The 25,519-nt window shown below is 33.5% G+C and overlaps 3 protein-coding genes across 4 annotated transcripts in view; all 3 read right to left on the bottom strand.

The window, feature by feature from the left end:
• LOC111446321 (probable LRR receptor-like serine/threonine-protein kinase At1g53440) overlaps positions 1 to 2,728 on the bottom strand; it is a 12,668-nt gene extending 9,940 nt beyond the window's left edge. Inside the window, exons 1-3 of the mRNA XM_023085086.1 lie at positions 2,481 to 2,728; positions 1,761 to 1,923; positions 1,314 to 1,385 (exon numbers count right to left, since the gene is read on the bottom strand). Coding sequence (XP_022940854.1) covers positions 1,314 to 1,385; positions 1,761 to 1,923; positions 2,481 to 2,712 — 467 coding nt within the window. The 5' untranslated portion in view covers positions 2,713 to 2,728. The remainder of the gene's footprint in view (positions 1 to 1,313; positions 1,386 to 1,760; positions 1,924 to 2,480) is intronic.
• A 727-nt stretch (positions 2,729 to 3,455) lies between these two features.
• Positions 3,456 to 12,562, bottom strand: LOC111446324 (probable LRR receptor-like serine/threonine-protein kinase At1g53430). The gene is made up of 24 exons (XM_023085089.1): positions 12,386 to 12,562; positions 11,358 to 11,523; positions 11,123 to 11,194; positions 10,949 to 11,017; positions 10,782 to 10,853; positions 10,612 to 10,683; positions 10,397 to 10,468; positions 10,233 to 10,304; positions 10,024 to 10,095; positions 9,860 to 9,931; positions 9,576 to 9,647; positions 9,392 to 9,469; positions 9,173 to 9,238; positions 8,962 to 9,024; positions 8,684 to 8,722; positions 6,606 to 6,655; positions 6,133 to 6,485; positions 5,715 to 5,913; positions 5,428 to 5,565; positions 5,098 to 5,216; positions 4,707 to 4,917; positions 4,383 to 4,620; positions 4,137 to 4,287; positions 3,456 to 4,051 (listed from the first exon to the last, which is right to left on the bottom strand). Exons 1-24 carry the CDS (start codon positions 12,501 to 12,503, stop codon positions 3,659 to 3,661), a joined length of 3,027 nt encoding a protein of 1,008 aa, XP_022940857.1. The 5' UTR covers positions 12,504 to 12,562; the 3' UTR covers positions 3,456 to 3,658.
• A 1,100-nt stretch (positions 12,563 to 13,662) lies between these two features.
• Positions 13,663 to 22,399, bottom strand: LOC111446322 (probable LRR receptor-like serine/threonine-protein kinase At1g53440). Of its 2 annotated transcripts, XM_023085088.1 has the most exons (24): positions 22,077 to 22,389; positions 20,631 to 20,799; positions 20,458 to 20,529; positions 20,300 to 20,368; positions 20,139 to 20,210; positions 19,985 to 20,056; positions 19,375 to 19,446; positions 19,221 to 19,292; positions 19,048 to 19,119; positions 18,864 to 18,935; positions 18,712 to 18,783; positions 18,527 to 18,601; positions 17,830 to 17,895; positions 17,636 to 17,695; positions 17,504 to 17,542; positions 17,368 to 17,417; positions 16,513 to 16,871; positions 16,223 to 16,418; positions 15,934 to 16,071; positions 15,234 to 15,352; positions 14,904 to 15,114; positions 14,572 to 14,809; positions 14,337 to 14,487; positions 13,663 to 14,255 (listed from the first exon to the last, which is right to left on the bottom strand). In XM_023085088.1, exons 1-24 carry the CDS (start codon positions 22,192 to 22,194, stop codon positions 13,851 to 13,853), a joined length of 3,039 nt encoding a protein of 1,012 aa, XP_022940856.1. In that variant the 5' UTR covers positions 22,195 to 22,389; the 3' UTR covers positions 13,663 to 13,850. The 2 variants fall into 2 exon arrangements, with proteins under 2 accessions (XP_022940856.1, XP_022940855.1); XM_023085087.1 differs by having other exon boundaries at positions 14,337 to 14,809; positions 22,077 to 22,399.
• Between the last annotated feature and the right edge of the window lie 3,120 nt (positions 22,400 to 25,519).

Genomic DNA, 25,519 nt, shown 5'->3' with positions numbered 1-25,519 from the left:
GGGGGGGGGGGGGGGGGGGGGGGGGGGGGTCGCCCCAAACGTCGCCACCTTGGCCTCAACACACATATTCTCTAAGTCACACATAACAATACATCCTGAAGAGGCTCGCAAGCCAACCATGACATTCACTCATCGTGGCACCAACCCATATGATAGTGAAGTCTGGAAGCTTGTAAACAACCCTTCATACATGTTGGTGCTCCCTTCTGGAGCAAATGCTGGTCTTGACCACTCTTGTGAAGTCATCCACTTAGGCATGTAGAGATGACTCAAGGAATACACGTATATTCACTTCTTGGAGCACTTCTATGGGGGTAAGTAACCCATTCTCTCCGTCTCTTCCCCACTTAATTCAACCTATCCACAGCGACATGGTCCACCCATATGGACTTGAGTTGTGCCCAATTAGCACTCGACCAACGCATATCTCACTTGACCCCCGACTTTGTTGCTTGCAATCATTAACATTATTCCTCTTATGATTATGGTTCTTTGGAAGACACCTTACCTGGTACACCTTTTGATTATCAGTTTCCCATTTTCGGATCCCAAGCCCTTAGCAAATGAGCTTGGATCTTACTTCACCACAGGTAAGACTCCCCTCAACTGAAGGAGTCCAGCTTTGACTCACAATTGTTATAGATGAAATTGGATCATAAGAACAAACCCAACACAGTTAGGGAGTGAGGGCTAATGTCACGGATGAAATTGGACAATAAGAACAAACCCAAATTATAAGATAATCGTAGATGAAACTAATAGAAAAAACCCAACGCAAAACAAATTTGGGCCAACATAGAAGAACCAAGTCATAAGGTAAAGGAGAAGAAAGCCCAAATTCTTTGCCTCAGCCTCGACCCTCGACATGGTCAGCTTCTTAAAGGGGCACTCGCAATGCATGCCCCTACCTCGTAGCTTCCTAATTTAATCTTGTTGGGTTCATACGTATGGTTTTTCCTTAAGAAATTATAAAGGGTTCTCATATAAATACTATTCTTAAACCTTAAGAAGATAAATTCTTCCTTATTCCAAAAAATCTCTTACTACACTCAAATTTTCCTAGTTAACCTCACTAGAGCTTGTATGACAAACACCACACTTTTCTTATTTTGCAGGTCATGTTCTTCCCCTCAAACAAATTTTACCATTGTTATCACATGAAAGTAATGTAGGTTAACCTGCTCGAATTTGGTTAACAATAATAATAATAATATCAAGGAAAATTTAATGATGTAACTTGTGAAACTTTTGGCATGACTCTTATTATATAATAAAAACACATTTTTTACAAAAGGCACATCTATCACACTTACAACACTAGTAGTTGAGTTAGATTTGCAAATGCTACAGGTAGATTGCCAACTAGATTGAGACCCTTCAGCCGTCTGTCATAACAAAGAGAATATGGTAAGTAAAAGAAGTAATGAATATCCAAAGAAAGTATTAACTTATATTAATATGAAAAGAGCTATGACTGAGCTTATTTTTAGTATCTAACATGTGGAGATATGGTAGATTTCAACTGTCCATCTCAAATAAAATAATACACGCCAACTACCAAGTTGCTATACTCATACCATTAAGTACCAAAAAAGTTGGTTTTGAAAATTTAGGGACTAAATAGAAGCTAAGTTCAAATGGTCGGGTCGTATTTTACTCTAAAAACTTTTTAAAATATTGAAATAATATTTTCACGTAAAATTAAAACATGTGTTTTTGAATTAGTATTCATAAAAAGAAGAAAAAAAGAAAGCTCTTACATGCTGGTGACTCGGCAAGTTGTATTACAAGTGCAGTTGACCTCTCTCATATGAGTAAAGTTGGTAAATACATTGAAAAAGCCGTCGCCATTGATGCAAGAATGTTGGTGAACCTTCCAATTTAAGTTCTTTAGCTTAGCAGATATTTCTTGAAGGGCTCTCACTGTCACATCCAAATTAAATCATCTGCTTAATATATTTAAAATTTTAAATCCCAACCAGCTCCAGAACAGCTAAGAAGGGAAAGAAAGAACGAATTTAACGAATGATGTAAATAGATACACTTATAAAAAAATGAGGATTCCCGAAAGATCTTGTATTGATAGAGATAGTATTCATCATTTATATACTCGTTCTTTTCATTATCCGGTCAATGTAAGATTTTGTTTGTATCTCAATAATTTTTCTTTCGAACACAGTACGACTCTCCTCAAATAGTCATCTATCCGTCTAGTTCAACTCATTTTCTTCAAACACTGCCAATCCGATAGAGCTGATTTTCTCTGATGTTGCAGTAGAGAACAGAAGGGGAAGAGATTTAAGAGAATAAACATGGAAGAGAGAGGGGAGAGAGAAATGCTGAATCAAAATAATAAATAAGATTTTTCTCATTTTTAAACTAAGGTTAACAAAATGATCTTAAAATTGAAAGGGTTAATTTGAACTGTTGAGAATTCAAAGGTAAGAACTGCAACGAGAACACAATTTCACATTACATACCTTCTTGTTCAGGTAAAAGTTGGGCATCGGTTCCAAACTCCAAGATGTAGCTGAAAAGCAGCAACCCACTGACAAGAACATGAACATGAACACGAACACTCCTCAATGCCCAAGCACAAAAATCCATGTCCCAGATTACTAAAACTAAAAACAAGACAATGACAACAGCAGGGAAACAGAGGCAACAAAGAAGAGGATTAAGAAAGATAAGAGTAGTACAAAAAAAAAACATATATATTATATAACAAAACGTGAAGAGGGAAAGGGGAAGGAAAAGAAGACTTTGGCATAGACTTTTCAAACACTAAGAACATAATTAGATTGATAATTTAAAGCATGGTTGTTGGTTGTCCTGTGATGTTATAATTATTAGACTTTTTTTCCTTCTTCCAAACTGAAATCCATTAAAATACACCAAACTGACCTCATTAGTCACAGAGGTCCTAGGAAACGGAAGGCTGTACAAACAGTCCAGACCCTACAACGACCCACCCTTGGGAGAAAGGTAAGCCCATCCTGCCCAACTTGTCGGCAACTCGACTCTGTGCTCTTGAACACTTGCTGAAGGAATCCTCTCCAATTGGACAAGGAACCGATGGCTTTAACAAGGCAACTAAAAAACAAGGAGCAAGTCATCAATCATGGAATCTCAACACTGTTCTTTATGATATAAAATTAATATTAAAATAATACTTTAAGATATAAAATTAAAATGAATGGATTGAGTTATAAAAAAATAGATCTTTAAATTTTTTTAAAGTATAAATCTATTTATCAATAAAAAAAAATTAAATTAATAATTGTATTTAATTTTAAACTCTAATGGTGATACACATTATGTTTCATGTCAAAAACGTTAGCCAAAGTATAATTTATCGATTAAATTCTACTTTTATAAATTAATAATTTTCTCTCTTTCCTATCTATCAATGTTTTTCTTTAAAGATATCAATTAAATATTTTATCTATTAGAAATGGGACTAAAATCTAAATTTATTTAGAAATAGAAATATGGTGAGTTTATAAATTATGAAAATGGATATAAAATCCTTTGATGTAAACTGAAAATAAAACCACGAAAACTAATGAGACTATTGTCTCAACGTCGTCGTCATCATCCTTATGAATCATCACAAATGGCATCAACTTTGATGGCCAGCTTGAGCATTTGGTTTGATTCACTGATATTTGAGGAGACTTCCTGTTGACGAATAGTATTGAGTCCCATTCTTGTTATGGGTAGAAGAAGATGAGTCAATACATGATGACCCAAGTGTGTGGATGCCTGGCGAGGATGTTGAAACAAGGCTTGAAATGTCTTCCGACAGCTCAAAGGCATTGAACCTCGCATCTTGATCAACTGCATTGTGCTTGATGCTCGGTGTTTGCACATCCATTTTGCCTTCAAGCATGCTAACCACAGAAGACATAGAAGGTCTTAGAGTTGGAGAGAGATTCGTACATAAGAGAGCTATATGAAGCATCTTCATGACCTCTTCCTTTGAGTAGTTTGATCCAAGACTTGGATCAACAAGTTCCAGTAGGTTTCCTTCTTTTTGTAGAACACAAGCCTATAAACAGGTAGAAAATACTTCATTTTGTAAAGCATTAGTAAAAGGCACTCTTATGTGTGAGGAAAGTGAAAATATTACTTACCCAATCAAGAAGATAAACAAACTTCTCATGTGATCTGTAATTTGTGTTACTTTTTCCACTGGCAATTTCTAAGGCCACAATTCCGAAACTGTAAACATCGGCTTTATCAGTTAAATAACCCCTCGTGGCATATTCCGGAGCCATGTAACCTCTGAAAGAAGTCAAAAGTTGGATAAGCTAGTAGGATCCCAAAATTTTTTTTTTTTTGGTAGATTCCAATAGAGAAAGCTAGAGATAGAGAGAGACATTGTGCCCGCAATTCTTGTGCTGATATGAGTATTCTCCTCTTCATTAAGCTTAGCCAACCCAAAGTCTGAGATCTTAGCGTTCAAATTTTTATCAAGCAGAACATTAGTAGCTTTTATATCTCTATGAACAATTTTCAATCTAGATTCTTCATGAAGGAAAGCCAACCCCTTTGCTATTCCCAAGCATATATTCATTCTTGCTGGCCATTCCAAATGTAGTAAGTGCTCCTCGGGCCCTAAAATGAAGAACATGACAAACCTTATATTATGGAAAAAGTTAAAACAAGCTACATTAAATGATCGATATATGCAAGGCACTTACCAAAAAGTGCACGGGCAAGGCAATTGTTCTCGAGATACTCATAAATAAGCAACAGTTGGTTTCCTTCGATACAGCAACCATACAGCTTAACAAGATTTGGATGTTGTAATGCAGATATCATGCCTATTTCATTGATGAATTCGCGGTTCCCTTGGCTTGATTTAGAGGATAGTTGCTTTACAGCAATTGGAGTACCATCCAAGAGCACTCCCTGTCAAATATGTTCTCGATCTTAAGTTTTAATAAGATCACATGTTCTTTTAAGTGGCGTATTAAGTCATGTTATTCTGGATAGCAAAACCATTTGTAAAAAGATATGTGGGATGAAGGTACAGTTATTAAACGATTATGCAAGAAAAAGTCAGGAAGAGAATAATATTTTCATAGCTACCTTGTAGACAGGTCCAAAACCTCCCTCGCCTATCTTATGTTCCAAGTCAAAGTTGTTGGTTGCTGTTTTGATTTGTCTTAAGCTAAAATAACCCGTTTGTAACTTTAGGGCCTGAAATTCTGGAATGAAATCAAACCAATATGTGACACGAGTAAGAAAAATATTCCTCAAAGAACACAGAGTTCACTAAATTTGATTCCCTTCTACTGAACAAAATGGAAACCGTGCAAAAACAAATATTTTGAAAGTATATGAACTAAATAAATACAACAGTTACCAAAGTAGGATATAAACTCTAAATAATTAAATTACTTTTTAAATTCATATTACCATTGTCTTCAGTTTCCTTCCCACCTAAGTAACCTTTCCTTCGAAGTACAACCAATATAAATACGAACAGCACAAAAGTACCAACAACAATGCAGGCAATAGCTCCAGCTGATAGCTCTCTAGTTTCCACGTCAAAGTCTATAATAGGAAAAGAAGATAACAGTTCAAAATAGATATAGAATCAATCTCTGAAAGAGAAAAGACAGTGCAAGATTCTATGTAATAGAGTAGAAAGCAAAGAGCTCTCCCTTAAACGATCATCATCATAAAGTGAAGAAAACGCTTACTGGGTGTCACTGTAATTGCAGATATTAGAGGTCCATACACCCCTGCGTTTGGGATCGCAGTTGTTCCTTTACCACCCCAATATAAGTGGATTTCAAGAGTATTGCTAGTTACTAGAATATTAGACTCTTCCAGAAAAAAACTCTTATTCACCCCTCCAGCTTCCTCCGCTATATTAAAATTTTCTTTTACCAACTTTCCCTGTGGAATGGAAATGAACCCCATTAGAAAATAATAATTCTGTTCATACCCGAAAGATAAAATACCCAATACAATACAATTCCGAGACTTTGAATGATGTTACTACATTCCCAATTCACATTGTTCACTAATCTTACAAGTCAACTATCAACTCAGTGAGATATTAGAATTTAAGCGGCCGCTCTACAACATAGTAGTAAAGGATATATCTCAACTCACTTGAATTGAGATATCAAATATGCGCCTTCCGATTTCGTCTGCAGTAAACATAATTTCAGCAAAGTGAAGCTTCACATTGTAACTGCCACTTCGCAAGCAAAATCCATAGTACTTGAGCGAAATAGGTGCAAGACGAGCTGTGGCATAGACGCCTGAAACAGACTCATTGCTACTTTTAACTTTGTAAGGAGGGCCGTCAACAGTATTTATCAAGAAAGCACCAGTACTGCTGTAACCCCATCTTTCAGAGGGCGAAAAAAAATTGGATTTGCCACCCAAAGTCTCGTCATTTTCGTATTCCTTGCCATCAATCTTTATTCTTTCTCCTCCACAATTTATGAACAATGAATCATCTGCAAGTGTAGTCTAATCAGAACCATGTATCAAATAAATAGTACAAGTCCAGAATTACTAGTAAAAGGCTACAATTCAGATCAGAATGACTAAACATAACATAAATCATCTTTGCTTACATCGAGCTTCAGTTGGGCAAGGGAAACCCTTCACTAGGCACCAAGCATCACTACTCAAAGAAAAAAAAAACTTTATCAATAAAGTACAAACAATCGGGGTGGACTTAGAATATATGGTTTGGGGACAACAAATTGTGTGTTGCTTTATAAACATATAACAAAATTTAATCACCATTGTTGTCTCTTTCTTATATAGAATGTACCTCTAAATGCTTGGTTCTTGCATAGGATACCGGATACTCGACCAAGCGTACTGCAGATTGGTTGACATATTATAATGTTGTTGTATGATTAACTTCTTGGTGTAAGACCTTTGATAGTTGCTTAATCCACATATACTCCTATATGGTTATGGTTGCTTCTCTGTATTTTACTTCTCTGATATATAATACAACTATTGGTTGTCTCTTTCTTATATAGAAGGTGAATTCAATGATTTCTTTTTTAAATCTTAAAATTCTTTGAACTGCTTCAAGATGAAGCTTCTTCGAATTCTACCTATCGAGTCTCCAGCTTCCACGGAATATGAGATCCCAAGTCTTGTTGGGGGAAGGGAGATCAAACTACTAATTGACGATTCATCCTTGAGTTTACTAGATCTTTACCTGCAGCATGCAAAAAAATTTATTAACCTCCATCTGTTTAGGTATTGGCTTGCATTCTCTCTTTTCGTATTTCTGTAGGTATTGACAAAAGCCCATTCTTCAAAAGCTATAATCTCCCATCATTTCTCTTCGATAAAAATGAGAAAAATGGATTCATCGACCGTAGTTTAATAACAAACATGGCCTTTCCTATCTTGACCTTCAATTTCTTCAAGGCTAAAACATCTTAAGGTGGTGTGGCTTCTCAGTTCCTCCCAGACTTCTCGTAAGTCTTGGCCTTAGAGATACCCTTCTCAGACTTCTCAGTTCCTCCCATTATTTGTAGTTTTTAGTGTTGAGATCTTGAATCCTCCAACAACATAAAAGTCTCCCATCATTTTGTAGTTTGAAGGCACTCCACGAGTAAGTTATGTCATACACAACAAGCTTATTGAGAGAACAAAAAAACAAAATCATAAGAGCTTATGTTCAAAGTGAACAATATCATACTATTGTGGAGATATGTGGGAGAGTTGCTATCTCTACCAAGAGGTATCAGAGTCATGCCCCTAACTTAATCATGTCCGTAGAATTCTCGGATGTCGAACAAAGAAGTTATGAGTGTTGAAGATTGTTGGGAGGGAATCCCACATTGGCTAATTTAGGGAATGATCATGGGTTTATAAGTGAGGAATACTATCTCCATTGGAATGAGGCCTTTTGGAGAAGCCCAAAGCAAAGCCATGAGAGCTTATGCTCAAAGTGGACAATATCATACCATTGTGGAAGGTCGTGATTCCTAACAATGAGTCTCAAATGTGTAGTCATAGTGGAGATCTGTAGTAGTTGGAACTAGATAGTGCTAGAGATGGTTAGATGACTATTTGAGGGGAGGCTCAATGATACTTTGTTCGAGCGGAGGATTGTTGGAGTCCCACATTGGCTAAGGGTGAAATCATGGGTATATAAGTAAGGAACACTATCTCCATTGGTATGAGGCATTTTGAGGAACTAAAAATAAAGTCACGAGAGCTTATGTTCAAAATGGACAATAGCATACTATTATGATATGTGGAGGGTTGTTAAAAGACTCTCTCACACGATAACTACTCACCTGTGTTTTTAACTTTTTTTTCTTTTTTATAGATTTGCTCACTTTTCTCACATGTGAACTCCCTAAGTATAAAAACTTTATGCTCAAAGTGAATAATATCATACTATTTTGGAGATATGTAGCGAGTTTGTTGTCCTTAACACTACCTACGGACAAGGAATACTTAAAGTCTAATCCTAAGATAACTCTGCCACCTTTTTCAATTTTGAGGTATTTATTTACAATTTTCAAGATGAATATAAATTGGTCTAATACATACATTTAAATATTTTGTGAGTAGATACTCTAAGAAACCTCTAGATAGTATTGAGTAACATTGCATACAAGTGAAGTTAAGAAAATGAGTTCATATCATATAGGATAATTAAGTAAACTCTTACGTATTATTCAAGGCTGTTGAATAACTGGAAACCAAGTTCCTGTACAAAATAAAGATAAGATTATACATTAGGAAAGATATTAGGTTAGAGTCAGTGAGCCTTGTATGATATTATCCACTTTGAAAACAAGCTCAGATGGCTTTTCTTTTTATTCCACCTCAAAAACTTCGATCAAAATAGTCTTTCTTACGCATGAACCCCCCCTTTTACAGTCTACAGTAAATATACAGCAGCAATTCAAAGTTTTATGACGGTAATGGAGATATACAGTGGCTTACACATTGTTAGACTGTGGACAACTGGAAACAGGCGGGCCTGTAAAATTGTTGTAAGATAAATCTCTGCAACAGACTTATTAATAACACCATTAGCAACAGCGAAGAACAAGATGAAAATCAAATCCAACCATTCATGCCACAAGCAACATGAAAATATATAATTATGTATTTTGAAGGATACAGAATTTGTAAGTATAGAGTTTACACTAACATGTACTTTTGGTTGTTCACAATCCAGCTCGGTACTTGACCACTCAACGAGTTGTTACTAAGGAACCTACAACAAGTGATTGCACTTTTTTTTGTTAAATCATTAATGAACACAAACTTGAGTTACAGAAGTTTCAGTTATATTAATACTTTAACATTTTCAACAAATACATAGCTTTAAATAACAGAGCGTTGTTGTCACGTTGGAATATTAACTCACATGAAAAATTTGAAGGCATTAACGAGATTTTGAAATGTGTCTGGAATTGGACCACTTAATCTGTTGAAGCTTAGATCTCTATTGCAAGATAAAAATGATTTCCATCAAGCAATATTAATTGTGGTACATTATTTATAGGAAAAAAACATGATATACCAATAAAAATTGAATTTAAGGAACTTACAAAGTTCTTAGTGTACTAATCTGTCCAAGGTATGGTGGGATACGATCCTCGATTAGGCAATTTCTTAAGACCCTATGTAGGAGAAAAGGCCGAGGTTAGAAAAATATCTCCATAAATTATCCCTTAATCCAAAAGCTTAAACTTGTGGATTATGGCATTGAATACCGTAAAAAAATTTCATAAAGGGCTTTTTATTCTGAAACCATGTAAATCCCTCTGTGAATCTAAATACTTGAACCGGAACATGAATCTTAATATATCAACAATTTATAACTTATTCTTACAGTATTTGTAAACGTTTCAATCGAGTCAAATCAGGAAAGTTTGTGGATGGCCCTTTCACATCAGTTATCATCCTAGCAAACGCGAAACACAAACAGTTATTTAAATCGATATACATTCTTTCATGTTACTATATTAATGACAATTACAAGCGAAGTCAGCTCACAGTTCGGTTAAGTTTTCCAACTCGGATATGGCTCGAGGAATGGGATTCTCCATGGAAGTTCCTCGAATACGACTACAATGAGTGATTGTGATTATACTTTAGTGAATTGATAATATTGCAAGAGTAGATTTTACAAAAACAAATAAATAAATAAAACAGGAAATGAATTTTATATAATTTATATGGAAACACGATATCTATCTACTCACAGTTTATAAAGTTTAGTCCAGTTGCCAATAAATTCAGGTAGCCTTCCAGATAAATCATTTCCATCTATCCAACTGCAAGATTGAAGAACATGTAAAATTAAGAATTGTGGAAAACAAGAATTAGAAAAGTTCAAAGGACGCCCATCAAGATATTTATAACATACAAATCGGTCATGTTCTTCAAGTTCCCATAAGAATCAGGAATGGAGCCTGTGAAATGATTTGAAGAAAGAAGTCTGCAATGAGTAGCATCAATGGTAAAAGTCAAACAGACAGACAAACCAACGTAGCTCTGAAAATGAAGGTTGTAGGAGGACATTGTAAAGATAGCCATAGCTTTTTGTTTTAAAATAAAAAGGAAAAAAAAAAGATTTCTAACAATCTTCGCAACTGGCTCAGTTTGCCGAAGCTCTCAGGAAGATTTCCTTCAAGCTCATTATTTTCCAAGTTCCTGTAATCGAGGAATCCCATTGCTCATCAAATCCACTAACCGTAAATGTAAATTAAAACATGAATTACAAAACATAAAGTATAAAGCTGTTGGCTTACAGTTCCTGAAGCGAAGCAATATCACCAATTTCTTGAGGAATGTGACCACTAAGCCGGTTTCCCACCATAAAACTGAACAAAACGAAAAGAATTATGATCAAACTGATGAAGTTCATAAGTATATTGAACCAACATCAGTTTACTCAAATCCCTAAAAGAGAACTTACAAAGTAACGAGAGGAATGCGACCAAACTCCTTAGGAATTGATCCATTTATCAAATTGCCGTTCAGATCTCTGTTTATTCAAGAAAAAATTAACTTACACAGGATCAAGTTTGGTATAACAATCGTTTCACTTAAAAACATGATTTCAAAAGACATGCTACAAATACACACTTACAAGTACTGCAGTCGAGTAAGATTCGCAAATGCAGCCGGTAGAACTCCGGTTAGATTGAGACCCTTCAGCCGACTGCGGTAACAAGAGAGTATAATCAATTTTGATCAACGTATCGACATTTCTACATGTTCATAGATCATACATTGATATTAACATCATAGATGAACGTAGCATGATTTGCACAAACAAAAAAGAAGGGCATAAGATTTAAAAGGAAGAAAGAGAAGGCTGTTACATGCTGCGGATGCTGCAAGTAGATGAATTACAACTGCAATTCACCTCTCTAATATTGGTAGCACTGATAACTCTGTTCGAAAATCCGTCTCCATTACTGCAAGAATTCTGGTGGACATTCCAACTTAAATTCTTCAGCTCTTCTGAAATTGCTTGAAGGGCGCTCACTGTGTTTGTTTTATTTTAAATTAAAATTATTAGGATTATCCAATCCAATTTCATAAAATTACTTCTAATTTTAAAATTTGTTCATAAAATTCAACAAATTTATTTCAACAAATTTTAAAATATACGCTTGCCAACAATTATACCTGCATATATTTATTAAAATATATATTGAAATTGTGTTATAAATACTAATTAAATGTTTAAAAATAAATAAATAGATATTTTATTAAATAAATAAATAAATGACCCAAACAACCGGAACCAATCCAATCTAATAAATTTGTAGTTGGGTTGGGTTTATTATTTGATAAGAGCGGTATGAATTGAAAATTTTAGAACCCGAACAACAGATTTGAGTCTAAAAAATATCTCAATCAACCCACGAACACTCCTTACAGATCTAATAAATTTCTTAACTTATTTTTTTCTAATGTTTTAATTTTATATCTAATATTTTTTTTGGTTTAATCAATATTTTTTTAAATACAAGTCAATAAAAATTGACTATATTTAAAAATTTATCAAAAAGTGTGAGATAATTTTTAAATTATAAACTGTTTATGAATAAACGGGATAAAATGTATATTATTTTTATTATAATTCTTATTCCAATTGTGTTATGTTTACAATAAATTTTAACAAAAATAATAATAATAATAAATAAACAAATTTTAGGGTTAAAAATTAATAGATATTTAAATTTAGTTGGATGGTAGGATTATATGATTGAAAATGTTAAATTTTACCTTTTAAATTTAAAAAAATGTAATTTTAATAACTAGTAATTAACTATACTATATTAAACAAAAAATCCAAACATTAAAAGAAAAAACATATTTAGGCTAACATAGTGTGTGGCACCTTCTTGTTGGGGCAGAGGTTGTGCATCAGATCCAAATTCAACGAAGCAGTTGAAAAACAGCAACCCAAGAACAAAAACATGAACAAGAACATGAACATGAACATTCTTCAAATCCATGTTCCTTAAAAACACAGACAATAAAGCAGCAGCAGCAGCACAAAAACGAGATCAGAAGAGTTCAAATGGGAAAAGAGATGTGTGGAAGGTGGAGAATTTATGGAAAAGGATGAGAAGACTTTGAGAAGACTTGTTTGTTTGTACGTAAGAGATGAAGAAAAATCTAAACCACCATTCAATGCACGATTTTGATTCAGTTAGATAATAAAATTGTCAATTCTGATTCGACATGCAATGACCCTGACGTTGTCGTGCAACATGACAATGTTATCTACTTATCTTGAATTGTTCTTAAGAGTGAGGACATAAAATGGAGTATTTTTTATAAGCGTGTGGAAACCTCTCTCTAAGAGATGCGTTTTAGAACTGTAAGGTTAATGGCGATACGTAACAGACTAGCGGTGAACTTTGATTGTTACATTTTCTTCTGAGTCTTTCAATGATTGATGGAGATATTTCTCTACGTGAGTTCGGCTCGTAAATACAGCAACGAGGAAAATAAGCCTTGTTCGTAAAAAAGAAGAAAAAAATCAGTAGCTTAAGAGAAGAACCTTCCAAGAAATTTTGTGATGCAAAATATGAACAAGTTGATCAATAGTATCAACACTTGTGTCATAAATGCTCTCGTTATCACTTCTTCTCTCTTCTAATGTGTGAGAAACCTGAGGTCCCAAGGAGTAACTCATGTATTGTACTAAAATGATGAGAACTCTTTCATCTTTTCGATGTTGAATTCTCAACAAAATCATGTTCGAGATGTCTGCTTAAATCCATATAAAGCCTTTCGAGAACAAATATTGTTCGTTTTAATCCGTTACGCATCGTCATCAATCTCATGGTTTTAATACGTGTCTTCTTGGGAGAGGTTTCAACACTTTTATAAGAAATGTTTCGTTGCTCTCTTCAATCAATGTGGGATCTTACAATACACCCCTTGGAGGCCAACATTCTCGCTGGCACACCGCTTGATGTCTGGCTTTAATACCATTCGTAATAGCTTAAACCCACCGCTAGCAGATATTGTTCGCTCTGGCCCATTATGTATCACCGTCAACCTCATGGTTTTAAAATGCTTTTTTCAGGGACAAGTTTCTACACCCTTATAAGAAATGTTTCGTTACCCACTCCAACAAGTGGATGAGTCATAAAAACCTCTTGATTAAGAGAACCAGGAAGAAGAACATTCTTGATATCTATTTGTTTCAAAGGCCATCCATGAGAAAGAACCAGAGTAGACAGAAGGTAAAACAAACCTTTGGAACTATTTAGCATACAAAATCAACACTCTACAAAAGAATATGAATGGAAATGGAAACAGAAAATGCATCAAACTCAATGTGTTTTCATTTATAGCAGATTTCTGGTTGAACAATAATCTTGGGTCTCCTCCTTGTGTGTAGAAGTAGAGGAGTCAATCCACGGCCCATCAACTAACGTGCTTTTTTGCATTGGAATGCCTTGTGATGATGTCGAAATGCTAGTCATTGATATGCTATCTTGTGACAGCCTTTCAAAGGCTTTGAACCTTGCATCTTGCTCGACTGCACTGCGCTTGATGATCGGTGCTTGGACCGCAATTTTCCCTTCGAGCATGCTAACTACTGAGGACATGGTTGGCCTAAGAGTCGGAGATGGGTTTGTGCATAAGAGAGCTATATGAATCATCCGCATCACCTCTTCTTTCGAGTAATGTGACTCGAGACTTGGATCAACAAGTTCCAGAACGTTTCCTTGCTCTTGTAATACATAAGCCTTCAACCAAGTAGAAAAAGTATATGTAAGACCATCGACACTGAACTATAAACGACTAATGGCTAAAAGAAAATAAGTTACCCAATCCAGAAGATAAACGAATTCCTCCTTTGGCCTGTAATTTGTGTTGCTTTTCCCACTAACAATCTCCAACGCTACAACTCCAAAGCTATAAACGTCTGCCTTATCAGTTAAGTAACCTCTCATCGCATATTCAGGAGCCATATAACCACTGGAAGGTAAGACGGTAATATAATTATCGTTATCAAGACAATGACTAAACAAATCGACACGAGGAAGACAGAGATCGACGTACATTGTGCCTGCAATTCTTGTGCTAATATGGGTGTTCTCCTCCTCATCAAGCCTAGCCAACCCAAAGTCAGAAATCTTGGCACTCAGATTTTTATCAAGTAGCACGTTGGTAGCTTTTATATCTCTGTGAACGATTTTCAATACAGATTCTTCATGAAGGTAAGCCAATCCCTTTGCTATTCCCAAGCATATCTTCGTTCGTGTCGTCCAATCCAAGTGTAGTCGTTGCTCATCAGAGCCTTAAAAATGAAAACCATGACATATTATAACCAATAACCTTATTTAGAAACTAAAAAAAGTTACGAATATGACAGGCATATCTAAAATTCTTACCAAAAAGGGCACGAGCAAGACTGTTGTTCTCTAGATACTCATATACGAGCAATAACTGGTTTCCTTCGATACAACAACCATAAAGCTTAACAAGATTTGGATGTTGTAATGCAGATATCATGCCGATCTCAGTGACGAATTCTCGGTTTCCTTGCCTTGATTTAGAGGATAGCTGCTTTACAGCAATTGGAGTACCATCCGACAATACACCCTGCCACATATGTTTGGTTTTAGGTTGGATTACAAAGTAAACGACATTGCAGGAAAGATGATAGGACATTAGGCAATGATGCAACATAGAGCACAGAGGATAACGCTTCCATAGCTTACCTTGTATACAGGACCGAAACCTCCCTCGCCTATCTTATACGTCGGGTCAAAGTTTTTGGTGGCTGCTTTGATTTGTCTCAAACTGAAATAGCCCGTCTTTAAATCTAGTGCCTTCAATTCTGTAAACAAAAGATTGCAGATTTGTTATCAAAGGAATTTATAAGCTAAACAAAATATTCCACATAGAGTTGACTAAAAATGATTCAGTTTGTCTTTGAAGAAGTCCAAACAAAATGGACACATGTATGAACTTGAATTTGAATGTAATAGCTCAAGCCCACCACTAGTAGATATTGTCCACTTTGGCCCGTTACGTATCGTTGTCAGCCTCGTGGTTTTAAAACGTATCTACTAGGGAGAGGTTCCCTTATAAGTAATGCTTCGTTCCCCTCTCCAACCAACGTGGGATCTCACAATCCACCCCCTTGGAGGCCCAGCGTCCTCGCTGGCACAACGCCCGGGGTCTGACTCTGATACCATTTGTAACAGCCCAAGCCCACCGCTAGTAGATATTATCCACTTCGGCCCGTTACGTATCGCCGTCAGCCTCACGGTTATAAAACGTGTCTATTAAGGAGAAGTTTTCACACCCTTATAAGAAATGCTTCGTTGCCCTCTCCAACCAATGTGGGATCTCACATTGAATAACTCCCTAGCCTAGCCTAGCCTAGCCCTTTGGTTTCCGTTCCTTGTATCTTACCACTGTCTTCAGCGTCCTTTCCACCCAAGTAACCCTTCCATCGAAGAACAGCCAATACCAACACAACAAACACGAAACTACCAACAACAATGCCAGCAATAGCTCCAGCTGATAGCGCTCCAGTATCCACATCAAAGTCTATACAACAATAGCAGAAGAACATTGCAGCAGTTTAGAACGGATAGAATCTCAATGATTGAAAAAGAAAAAACCAGCACAAGAAAGTTCTAGAAGTTACCAAAAAAAATATTCTTAAATGACAAACAAAATAAAAGAAGAAAACTTTTACTTGGTGTCACCGTGATCCCAGATATCAGAGGTCCATAAACCCCTCTTCTTGGAATGGCCGTTGTTCCTTTACCAGCCCAATATAAGTGGATCTCCAGAGTACTTCCATTGACCAAGATATTAGGCTCTTCCAAAGTAGAGCTCTCACCAACTCCAACTTCCTTCAATATGTTAAAATCTTTTCTAACCAAATTTCCCTGTTGAGAATGAATACAAAATTTAATATAGTTATTACTCTATTCCTACGCTAAGCATAGAAATATACCAAATATCTTTCCATTTTTCACTCACTTGAATGGAGATATCAAATATGCGCTCTCCCAAGCTGCTGAATGTTTGGTCAGCAGTAAACATTATTTCAGCAAAGTGAAGCTTCACATTGTAACTTCCTCTTCTCAAGCAAAGTCCATAGTACTTGAGCGAAAGAGGTGCGAGTCGAGCAGTTTGGTAGATGCTCGGAATAGACGCATTGCTACTTGTTACTCTGTAATCAGCACTCTCATTTCCCAGAAAAACACCAGTACTGCTATAAGCCCATCTGTCTGAGAAGGAAAGGAAATTGGACTTGCCACCTAGAGTTACATCCTCTTCATATGCATTACCATCAAGCTCCATTCTTTGGCCTCCACAATTTATGAACAAGGAATGAACTACAAGAGAAATTAAAGCCATGTATCAGACATGTAGTTCAATCAGGAATTTGATGGCTGCTACTCGTAGAAGTTTGCGAGTTAAATTAGATTGAGGTACCTTTTAGACCAACTCAATTGTTCTAATCATAAATTTATCAAACTTAAAGAACCTCAAGAACTTTAACTCAATCCAATCACAAAACATTTCGGTTGAGTTATTATGGTCACTTGTTTAAAATTTTGTTAACAAAGAAGTGGATAAACATGAAATAAGATTATTGGAGAATAACAATCTTAACAAATTAATCAATGAAGTAAAATTTAACTAAAACGTTTGTACGTATATTTTTATCATTGGGAACCTACAAACCAACCATAAAATTTTCATTTATTTAAACTCAACTAAATCCAACTCATAGGTTTTTTTGGGTCATCGGTTCTCTTTAACACCAATAGCTACTAGTAAAATGCTACCGTTCCGAAAGAGGTAAAAATATCATTCATCTTCACTTACATCGAGTTCCTATAGGACAAGGGAGATCCTTCCTCAAGCACCAAGAAACACTGCAAATTAGAGACTTTAGAACCTACGACACATGAAGTTTAGAAAAAGAAAAAAGCTGTCATATATGGTAGGTAAATTCTCTTACGTTTCATTCATTGCAGATGAATAACTTGAAACCAAGTTCCTGTAAACAACAATGAAATAAGATATATCAGAGAAGTAGAACTACAAATATTAGAACTTTCGCCACAGAAATGGTAGATATGAAATGGCTTACACATCAGACTGTTGACAACTAGAAACTGGGGACCCTGTAAAATTGTTGTAAGATAAATCTCTGCAATAGATTTTATAATATCATCATCAGGAGCAGACAGAGCAGTTGATAGATAAGAGCTTACATAATTTGAAGAAAGATTTTGTAGTATAAGACTTTCGTATTGAACAGAGAATCATAGAGTTTATACTAACATGCTCCTTTCACTGCTCAAGATCCAGCCTGGTACTTGGCCACTTAATGAGTTGTTGGTCAAAAACCTACATCAAGAAATCATTTCATTTGTCACCTTGCATGTCATGGGCTAAGCAAAAAATATAATCCTTAAAACTTTTGGAGTCGTGTCTAACTTTTAAAATGTGTTGAATTCGTTTACGAACTTTCAATTTTGTTTTTAAAAAGTTTTGGACCTATTAGATACAAAATTGAAGTAGACCCAAAAGACTAAGATCCTATTTGTAACAGTCAAAGTCCACCGCTAGCAGATATTGTCCGTTTTGGCCCGTTAAGTATCGTCACCAGCCTCATGGTTTTAAAACGTGTCTATTAGGGAGAGGTTTCCACACCCGTATAAGGGATGTTTCGTTCCCCTCTACAACCAATGTGAGATCTCACAATCCACCTCCCTTGAAGGCCAGCGTCCTTAGTGGCACACAGCTTGGTGTCTGGCTCTGATACCATTTGTAACAGTTCAAGTCCACCACTAGCAAATATTGTCTGCTTTGGCGTCGTCAGCCTCACAGTTTTAAAACGCATACACTAGAAAGAGGTTTCTACGCCCTTATAAAGAATGTTTCTGTGAGATCTCACACTATTAGGCACAACCCAAAAGGTTTAGATACCAAACTTGTAATTTAACGATATATATGTACACTATGAATATGAGCTTACAAGAACCGAGTAACTCCGGCAAGATTCTGAAATGTGTCTGGAATTGGACCACTCAATTCGTTGAAGCTTAGGTCTCTATAGAAAAACAAAAGTTCCATTGTCAGATGGCATGAACTCATCCAAGAACATTTAAACAAACAAACAAACATGATCATAAAAAAGAAAAATGAATTTTAGCAACTTACAAAGTTTTTAATCTGCTAAACATTCCAATATATTCTGGAATACGATCCTCGATTAAGCAATTTCTTAAGACCCTGATTAGAAAAGAGAATTAAAACCAATCAATCTAACAGGAAGGCTTATAAGAAATCAACAATTTATAAGTTTTGCATACAATTCTTCTAAAGATGTCAATTGAGTCAGGTTGGGAAAACTTGTTGCTGGTCCCTTCAAATCAGTTATCCTCCTGAGAAAGAACAAACATTGCTACGTTAGAAATCATTCACCAAATTAATACAGAATCTTCATATCACTAAGCTAAACAACAATGTTAAGTAGTGAAGTGTAGGAATCCTTACAATTCAGTTAAGTTTTTCAACTCAGATATGCCACGAGGAATCGGGTTCTCCATCGAGGTTCCTTGTATATCCCTGTGTATCGACAATTATACATAATCTAAGAGTGTGCTAGATATAGATTATTAAGTCTTCTAGTAACAATCTGTAATTTTTAGGATATTACAGATACTTACAGTCTTTCAAGTTTGGTCCAATTGCCAATAAACTCGGGTAGCTTTCCTGACACATTATTTCCATCTATCCGACTGCAACAACATGTACAAATAAGAAATTTTGGAAGACTCAGAAACTTTAAAAAAATTTAAGATGAACTTGAGAATAACTTACAAATCAGTCAAGTTCCTCAAGTTTCCATAAGAGTTTGGAATCGACCCTGTGAAGTTATTTGCACTGAGAAGCCTGTCGATAATGAAAACAGATTTAGCTGTATTCATTGGCTGGTTGGGAGTTACAGTGAGTTTTGTTAGGTAATGGAGACTGCTGCTTATTTATATTTATAGCTTCCTCAACGGTTATACACAGTAAATCTATATAGGGTAAATGACATATAAAGTAAATGGTGCGTAGTTACACAGTAAAGTTATATATGGTAGGTGAGTATATCTTGTAAAGCGATATATAGTAAACTGAATCATATATATACCCCTTAGATAGTTCTTTGAAAATGTACTTTCAGCATTCTCTGTATTCTCTCCAACTGTACATACTTGAAATCATCAATATAAACTTCTAGCCAATATTCCTCCTTACATTTTCTCTCTGTTTTTTGTGTTCATCTAAATCGAGTGTGTGCGTTGCTGTGTGATCCTAGTAAGTTTAACATGACGTTTGAACAAGTGGAAAGCGATGTTCAGATACCCATCAAAAACCCGACTAACGAAAGTCATTCTAAACTCACTTTTTAATCATTCAAAAAATCGAAAAGTATGAATCTTACAATCTTTGCAAGCGGCTCAATCTCCCGAGGCTTTCGGGAAGATTCCCTCCAAGGAGATTGTTTTCCAAAACCCTACAAATGGAAATTTCATTCATCGTCAAGCTCTAAAAATCTTCACTACATGAAATTTAATCAATATAGTTAAATGACTTACAGATGCTCAAGTGTGGCAATGTCCCCAATTTCTGGAGGGATTGAACCACTTAGCCGATTACCCAACATGGATCTGCACATAACAGATTCACAATGAGCTTGTCAAGCTCCATGGACTCGTAAATGAAGAACAATTTATCCCCATTATATGTAATAACTTACAGATCAACAAGAGGAATCCGAGCAAACTCTCTAGGGATTGATCCGGATATTAGATTGCGAGTAAGATCGCTGTATTGTTAGAAGAAGTATCTTAGTATTGAAATGAATCGAAGAACTCAAATGTCAAGATTATTCTATAAGGAATGATTAGAACTTACATCCGTTGCAGCCGAGTAAGATTTGCAAATGCCGCTGGCATAGTTCCTACTAGATTGAGGCCCTTTAGCCGACTGTTGTAAGAAAACGAGTCGAAAAAGTATCAGACGCGTTTCGTTGGTGATCTGAAATGGAAACTTGAGCTTAAATTCAAAAGGAAAGTGAAGATCGTTACATGCTAGTGACTCTGCAATCGGTGGCGGTGCAAGTGCAGTTAACCTCTCGCAGAATATCAGTACTGTCGATGATTCTATTGGAAAATCCATCGCCATTAATGCAGGAATTTTGGTGCACATTCCAGTTCAAGTTCCTTAGCTCTCTGGATATTGCTTGAAGGGCTCTCACTGTTGCATTCAGATCATTCGTTTAATATATTATAAGTATGAATCTATATATAAATATGTATATGTATATATGTATATATATATACTATACATATATATATATGTTGTATATGTATATATGTATGTATATGTATGTTATATATGTATATACATATATAACATACATATATATGTATGTATATGTATATATATGTATGTATATGTATATATATATGTATGTATATGTATATATATGTATAGACGTAATTTCCATTTTTTTAATACATTAAAAAAAATAAAACTTTTAAATAAACTAATAATAATTCATAATAAAAAATATAATATAACATTAAGTGACCATATAATCTTTTATATTTAAAAAATATTTATTTACCGTGTATGTATTTATATATTGAGCTAGAGTGGAGATTTGAGCGAGGTTCCGACAATATTACAATATTGTCCCGAGTTCTGTTTACTTGATGGAGAAAAATCTCTCTCTCACTCTCGTCTCCTATAGATTAAATGAACATTTCTATGTTCAGTGTGTGTGTCTATAAGGGTAGGGACGAGAATTTGAGTGAGGTCGGGACAATAATATCATATTGTCCTCGACACCGTGTAGCTGGTGGAGAAAAATCTCCCAACGCTCCTAACTAATAAATTTTCTAGCCCATCATTAAAAAGAAAAAAGAAAATATCTTTTAACTTAATAGGACCCCACGTGGGACCAAATTTAAATTATATTACAAACGGATAAGAAAGTCAAAGTTTGACTATTTGAATATGAGGAACGTCGACATAGTTGAATATGCTTACAGCATAATCAATAATTGTTATAAATTATTTTTATTATTTATTATTTTAATTAATTATCATGTTTTTTTCCTTACATTTATTGCTAACAAGTTGAATTATTCTTTCAAAAAATCAGACTAAAATAACGAAATTTAATAAGGACTAAAATGGAAATAAAACATATTTTGATGAGATATTTATCTCGGGATATTTTCCATGGAAGGTTTCTCGGCAACCAAACAGAATCCTGGAAAACAGAGCAGGTCGGAAAGTTTCCATTTGCAGTTAAAACCGAACAGGAAACACGAAAACAGAGCAATAAGGAATTTGGTGTTGTTTCCTTGGACGTTTTCCCAGTAACCCAACAGGAAAACACAGATTCTTCAACTAGAACAGAAGAAAACAGATCAAATTTCAACTCCGAAAAGAAAAAAAAAAAAAAAAACAGAGCAAGCAAAACAGAGCAGAGCAGAGCAGAGCAAATGAAAAGAACAGGGCACCTTCTTGTTCGGGCAGAGGCTGAGCGTGCGATCCAAATCCGACAAAGAAATTGAAAACGAGAAACCCAAAGACAAGAACACGAACACGATTCGAAAAATTGGAAGCCCCGAAATCCATGTCCCAAGTTCCGACCGTCGAACTCAACGAGCAGAGAAACAGAGCATCAACGGAAAAGAACAGTAGTGAGAGAGGGAGAGAGAAGAAGGGATAATGGAATTTAAAGGATGAGAAAGAAAATACAAACTTCAATTCAATTCAATTCAAAGTATGGGATTTAATGTGACGGATGGAACAGAAGAATTATGTCGGAAATGTATGTTTGCCAAATTAAAGGCATAAGACGCCGCCAGTTAGGCTTTTTTTCCTTTTCTTTTTTTTTTTCTTTTTTTCTGGGAAATATCTATTTTGAGTGGAAGTATATTTATTTTTAATTAAAACCTTAAATTGAATTAAAATTTATACTTGAGTAAATTTAATTATCTTTTTATTTTATTTTTATTTTTTTACTTTCGTGTTTGTAGATAGACATCACACATTTTTGTCTAGAAGTTGGATTCTAATTTAATTAACGCTTTAAATTTTATTTTATAATATATTTATAGACTATGAAACTAATTATAATTAAAAAAAAAAAAAAAACTAAGCATTAAGTATATATAAATTATTTTTTATGAATCTTTCTTTATTATAAAATTTATTCATTATTATCCTATAATATCATATAATTTAGGCTAATTTAACCAAAAAAACCTCATAATTTTGGTCCTTTTATAAATTTTCAATAATACTCAAAAACTTTAATAAAGTTAGTTTTAACATTTTATTAATTTCTTTTCAAAGTTCAAAAATAATTTAGTTTAAATTTTTTTTTACCGTTAAAAAGATGAAATTATCCATTAATTATTTTTAAACTTTTTAATATTACTCTTGAAAATTCAAAATATTTTTTTACGTAAATGTATTTTTAAAATTTTTTAAAAATGTTTAAGAGTGTTTTATTTTTTAAGTTTAATACATTTTTTGAAAACTCAAAAAGTATTTTTTAAATACTTTTAAACATTAAAGTATTTTTGAAACAAAGTACTAACGGTTTTTTTTTATCTAAAATTAATGGTAAATATATTTTTTTTAGACTTTTTTAAAGTATTATCGAAACTTATAATTTATAACCTAACAAAACTTTTAAACTCATATAATTTATTTTTAAAATTTTTAATATTTAAATGTAGATGTTACAATTTATACCTTATAACTTATGTAAGTTCTTTTTATTATAAAAAAAACTTTAGAAAAAGGATTCTCACGTATATTTGGCATAAAATTGATAGGCAACTGACATTATAATCCGTTATTATTATTATTAGAAATTTGTTTTTTTACACTTTATTTCATTAAATTAATGAATTTTTAATTTTTCTAACATTTATCTAAACAGGGGTTTAAATTAATGAAATTAAAAACTTAGTGTAAACAACTCCAAGGTAAAAGTTATTTTTTATTTCTTAATTAGATAATTCTTAAAATAATTATTAAGATTTATTAACAAAAAGTTAATGTGTCAAAAAAAAAACAAGCAAAATAATAATAAAAAAAATTCAGGATTATTACGGTTAAAACACGACTCTCCATAATAATATGATATTGTCCACTTTGAGCATAAGTTCTCGTGGCTTTGCTTTGGGGCTTCTCCAATAAAATTCACACTAATGGAGATATATTCTTTGATTATAAACCCATGATCATTCTCTAAATCAGCGGACGTGAGACTTTCATCATCCAACTTGAAAATAAATTACAATAACATGTAAATAGCAATAAATGTAAATAATAATAAATAGAAAGATACCTATACTACGAAGACAAATATCTAAAATAAAATATCTAATTTAGTACTAAATATCATTAACAATTATTAAAGTCTTACTGCAATAAAAACTATTTATAAAAATAAGTCACTATAATTAAGTTAATTTTAAAAATAATATATTAATTTTTTAAAATTTAGGACAAAAATGAAAATTAGCGAAATAAATAAGGATTATTTTGTATTGGAGTTAGGCCAAAAGTATTGCGTTGGCCAAGTCAATAGAGGAAAATATTAAAAATAAAAGTTTCGTGCAGATATTATAAATTAGATAATAATAATTATTATTATTATTATTATTATTTTGTAAATGAAAAAAAAATATTAATTGTATTTTTTTAATTATTATTATTAATTTAATGTTAAGTCCAAGCTGGCGGCTGTGGAGAAACCGTACTTCTGCAGTGTTCAACGGAAGAGTCAAACCTCGATTGCATGGCCGACTATAAAAATATTATAAATGTTTTATTTTTATCCTTTATTTATTTATATCTATAAAATATTTTAAAATTTATCTCGAGCTTTTTATTTCATTTACAAAATATTAAATCACTAATATTTTTCAATACTATTGGTAATGGCTCGACTTTCTAAAATTCTAGATTGATGTAGGCTCGTTGACATATGAAACATGAAGGACAACAACACGTACGTCACAAACTTAAATATTTACAATAAGCTTTCTTCGTCTTCGTCTCTACAATATTTGTCATTTATTTTTGTTGGGATCGAATTTTTCGTCAATAATTTTTTTATTTATTATTATTTTTTAAAAAATAGTTATCGTAAAGTTTTCACTTTTTAATATAATATGAATTAAAATATTATAAAAAAAATCTAATAAATCAATATATTTCTCGTATATATAATGGTCTAAAAATTTAATTTTTAATACTAAACATAGTCTTCCAAATTTGTTTACAAATTCTATACAATAATTTGTAAAGAAAAAAATTAATGCTATATTATTAAATTTATTAATTTAATATTTATATATTAACAGTTTCGGGGCAAAATAATAATAATAATAACTCCATTATAAAGGTTAGCTAAAAATAATCCGAATTTTTTAAAATAAATTTAGAGGGGAGATTTTTTTTAGAATAAACTAATAAAAATGACGTATTTATTTCAATATCTCTCCACTTTTAAAAATTTTAAAAATATATTTAAATTTTTTAAAAAGATAACTGATTAGTTTTAGATAGAAACTTCTAATACTTTATTTAAAATATCATTATCAAAATATTATAAAGATAATTATTGAACACTAAAAATTTATAAATTTAAATAAATTTAAATTTGTAATTAAAACATTAAGATCATTCGATTATCTTCAACCAGTTCAAAGGTCGCTAGCAATGGCAGTAGTTTTCGGACATGGGCAAGGGAGGGGGTCGTAAGAGATGGGGTTGAAAGGATATTTTAATCATTTTTTATATACATATCCTAAAAATTGAAATTGATCTAATTTATTTTTTTTAAAAAAATCATTTCGACTAGTCCTAAAATACTATATATATATATATATATATATATATAATTAATTAATTTAAAAAAAAAAAAAAAAAAAAAAAA

Source organism: Cucurbita moschata, unplaced genomic scaffold, assembly GCF_002738365.1.
Source record: "Cucurbita moschata cultivar Rifu unplaced genomic scaffold, Cmos_1.0 Cmo_Scf00008, whole genome shotgun sequence".
NCBI lineage: Eukaryota > Viridiplantae > Streptophyta > Magnoliopsida > Cucurbitales > Cucurbitaceae > Cucurbita > Cucurbita moschata.
Note: the sequence above shows the minus strand (reverse complement) of the source record. Positions and strands in the feature narration are given on the sequence as shown.

Excerpts from the sequence above, each read along its gene's own strand:
- LOC111446324 (XM_023085089.1), bottom strand. The coding sequence starts at position 12,503 with ATGGATTTGAAGAATGTTCATGTTCATGTTCTTGTTCATGTTTTTGTT. Across the intron at positions 10,684-10,781 it reads ATTGCTTCGCTTCAGGAACT|GAACTTGGAAAATAATGAGC; the intron begins GTAAGCCAACAG and ends CCTCGATTACAG. Across the intron at positions 9,932-10,023 it reads TTGGAAAACTTAACCGAACT|GATGATAACTGATGTGAAAG; the intron begins GTGAGCTGACTT and ends CGCGTTTGCTAG.
- LOC111446322 (XM_023085087.1), bottom strand. The coding sequence starts at position 22,194 with ATGGATTTCGGGGCTTCCAATTTTTCGAATCGTGTTCGTGTTCTTGTC. Across the intron at positions 20,057-20,138 it reads ATTGCCACACTTGAGCATCT|GGTTTTGGAAAACAATCTCC; the intron begins GTAAGTCATTTA and ends TTCCATTTGTAG. Across the intron at positions 17,418-17,503 it reads TCATCTGCAATGAATGAAAC|TGTTTCTTGGTGCTTGAGGA; the intron begins GTAAGAGAATTT and ends TCTAATTTGCAG.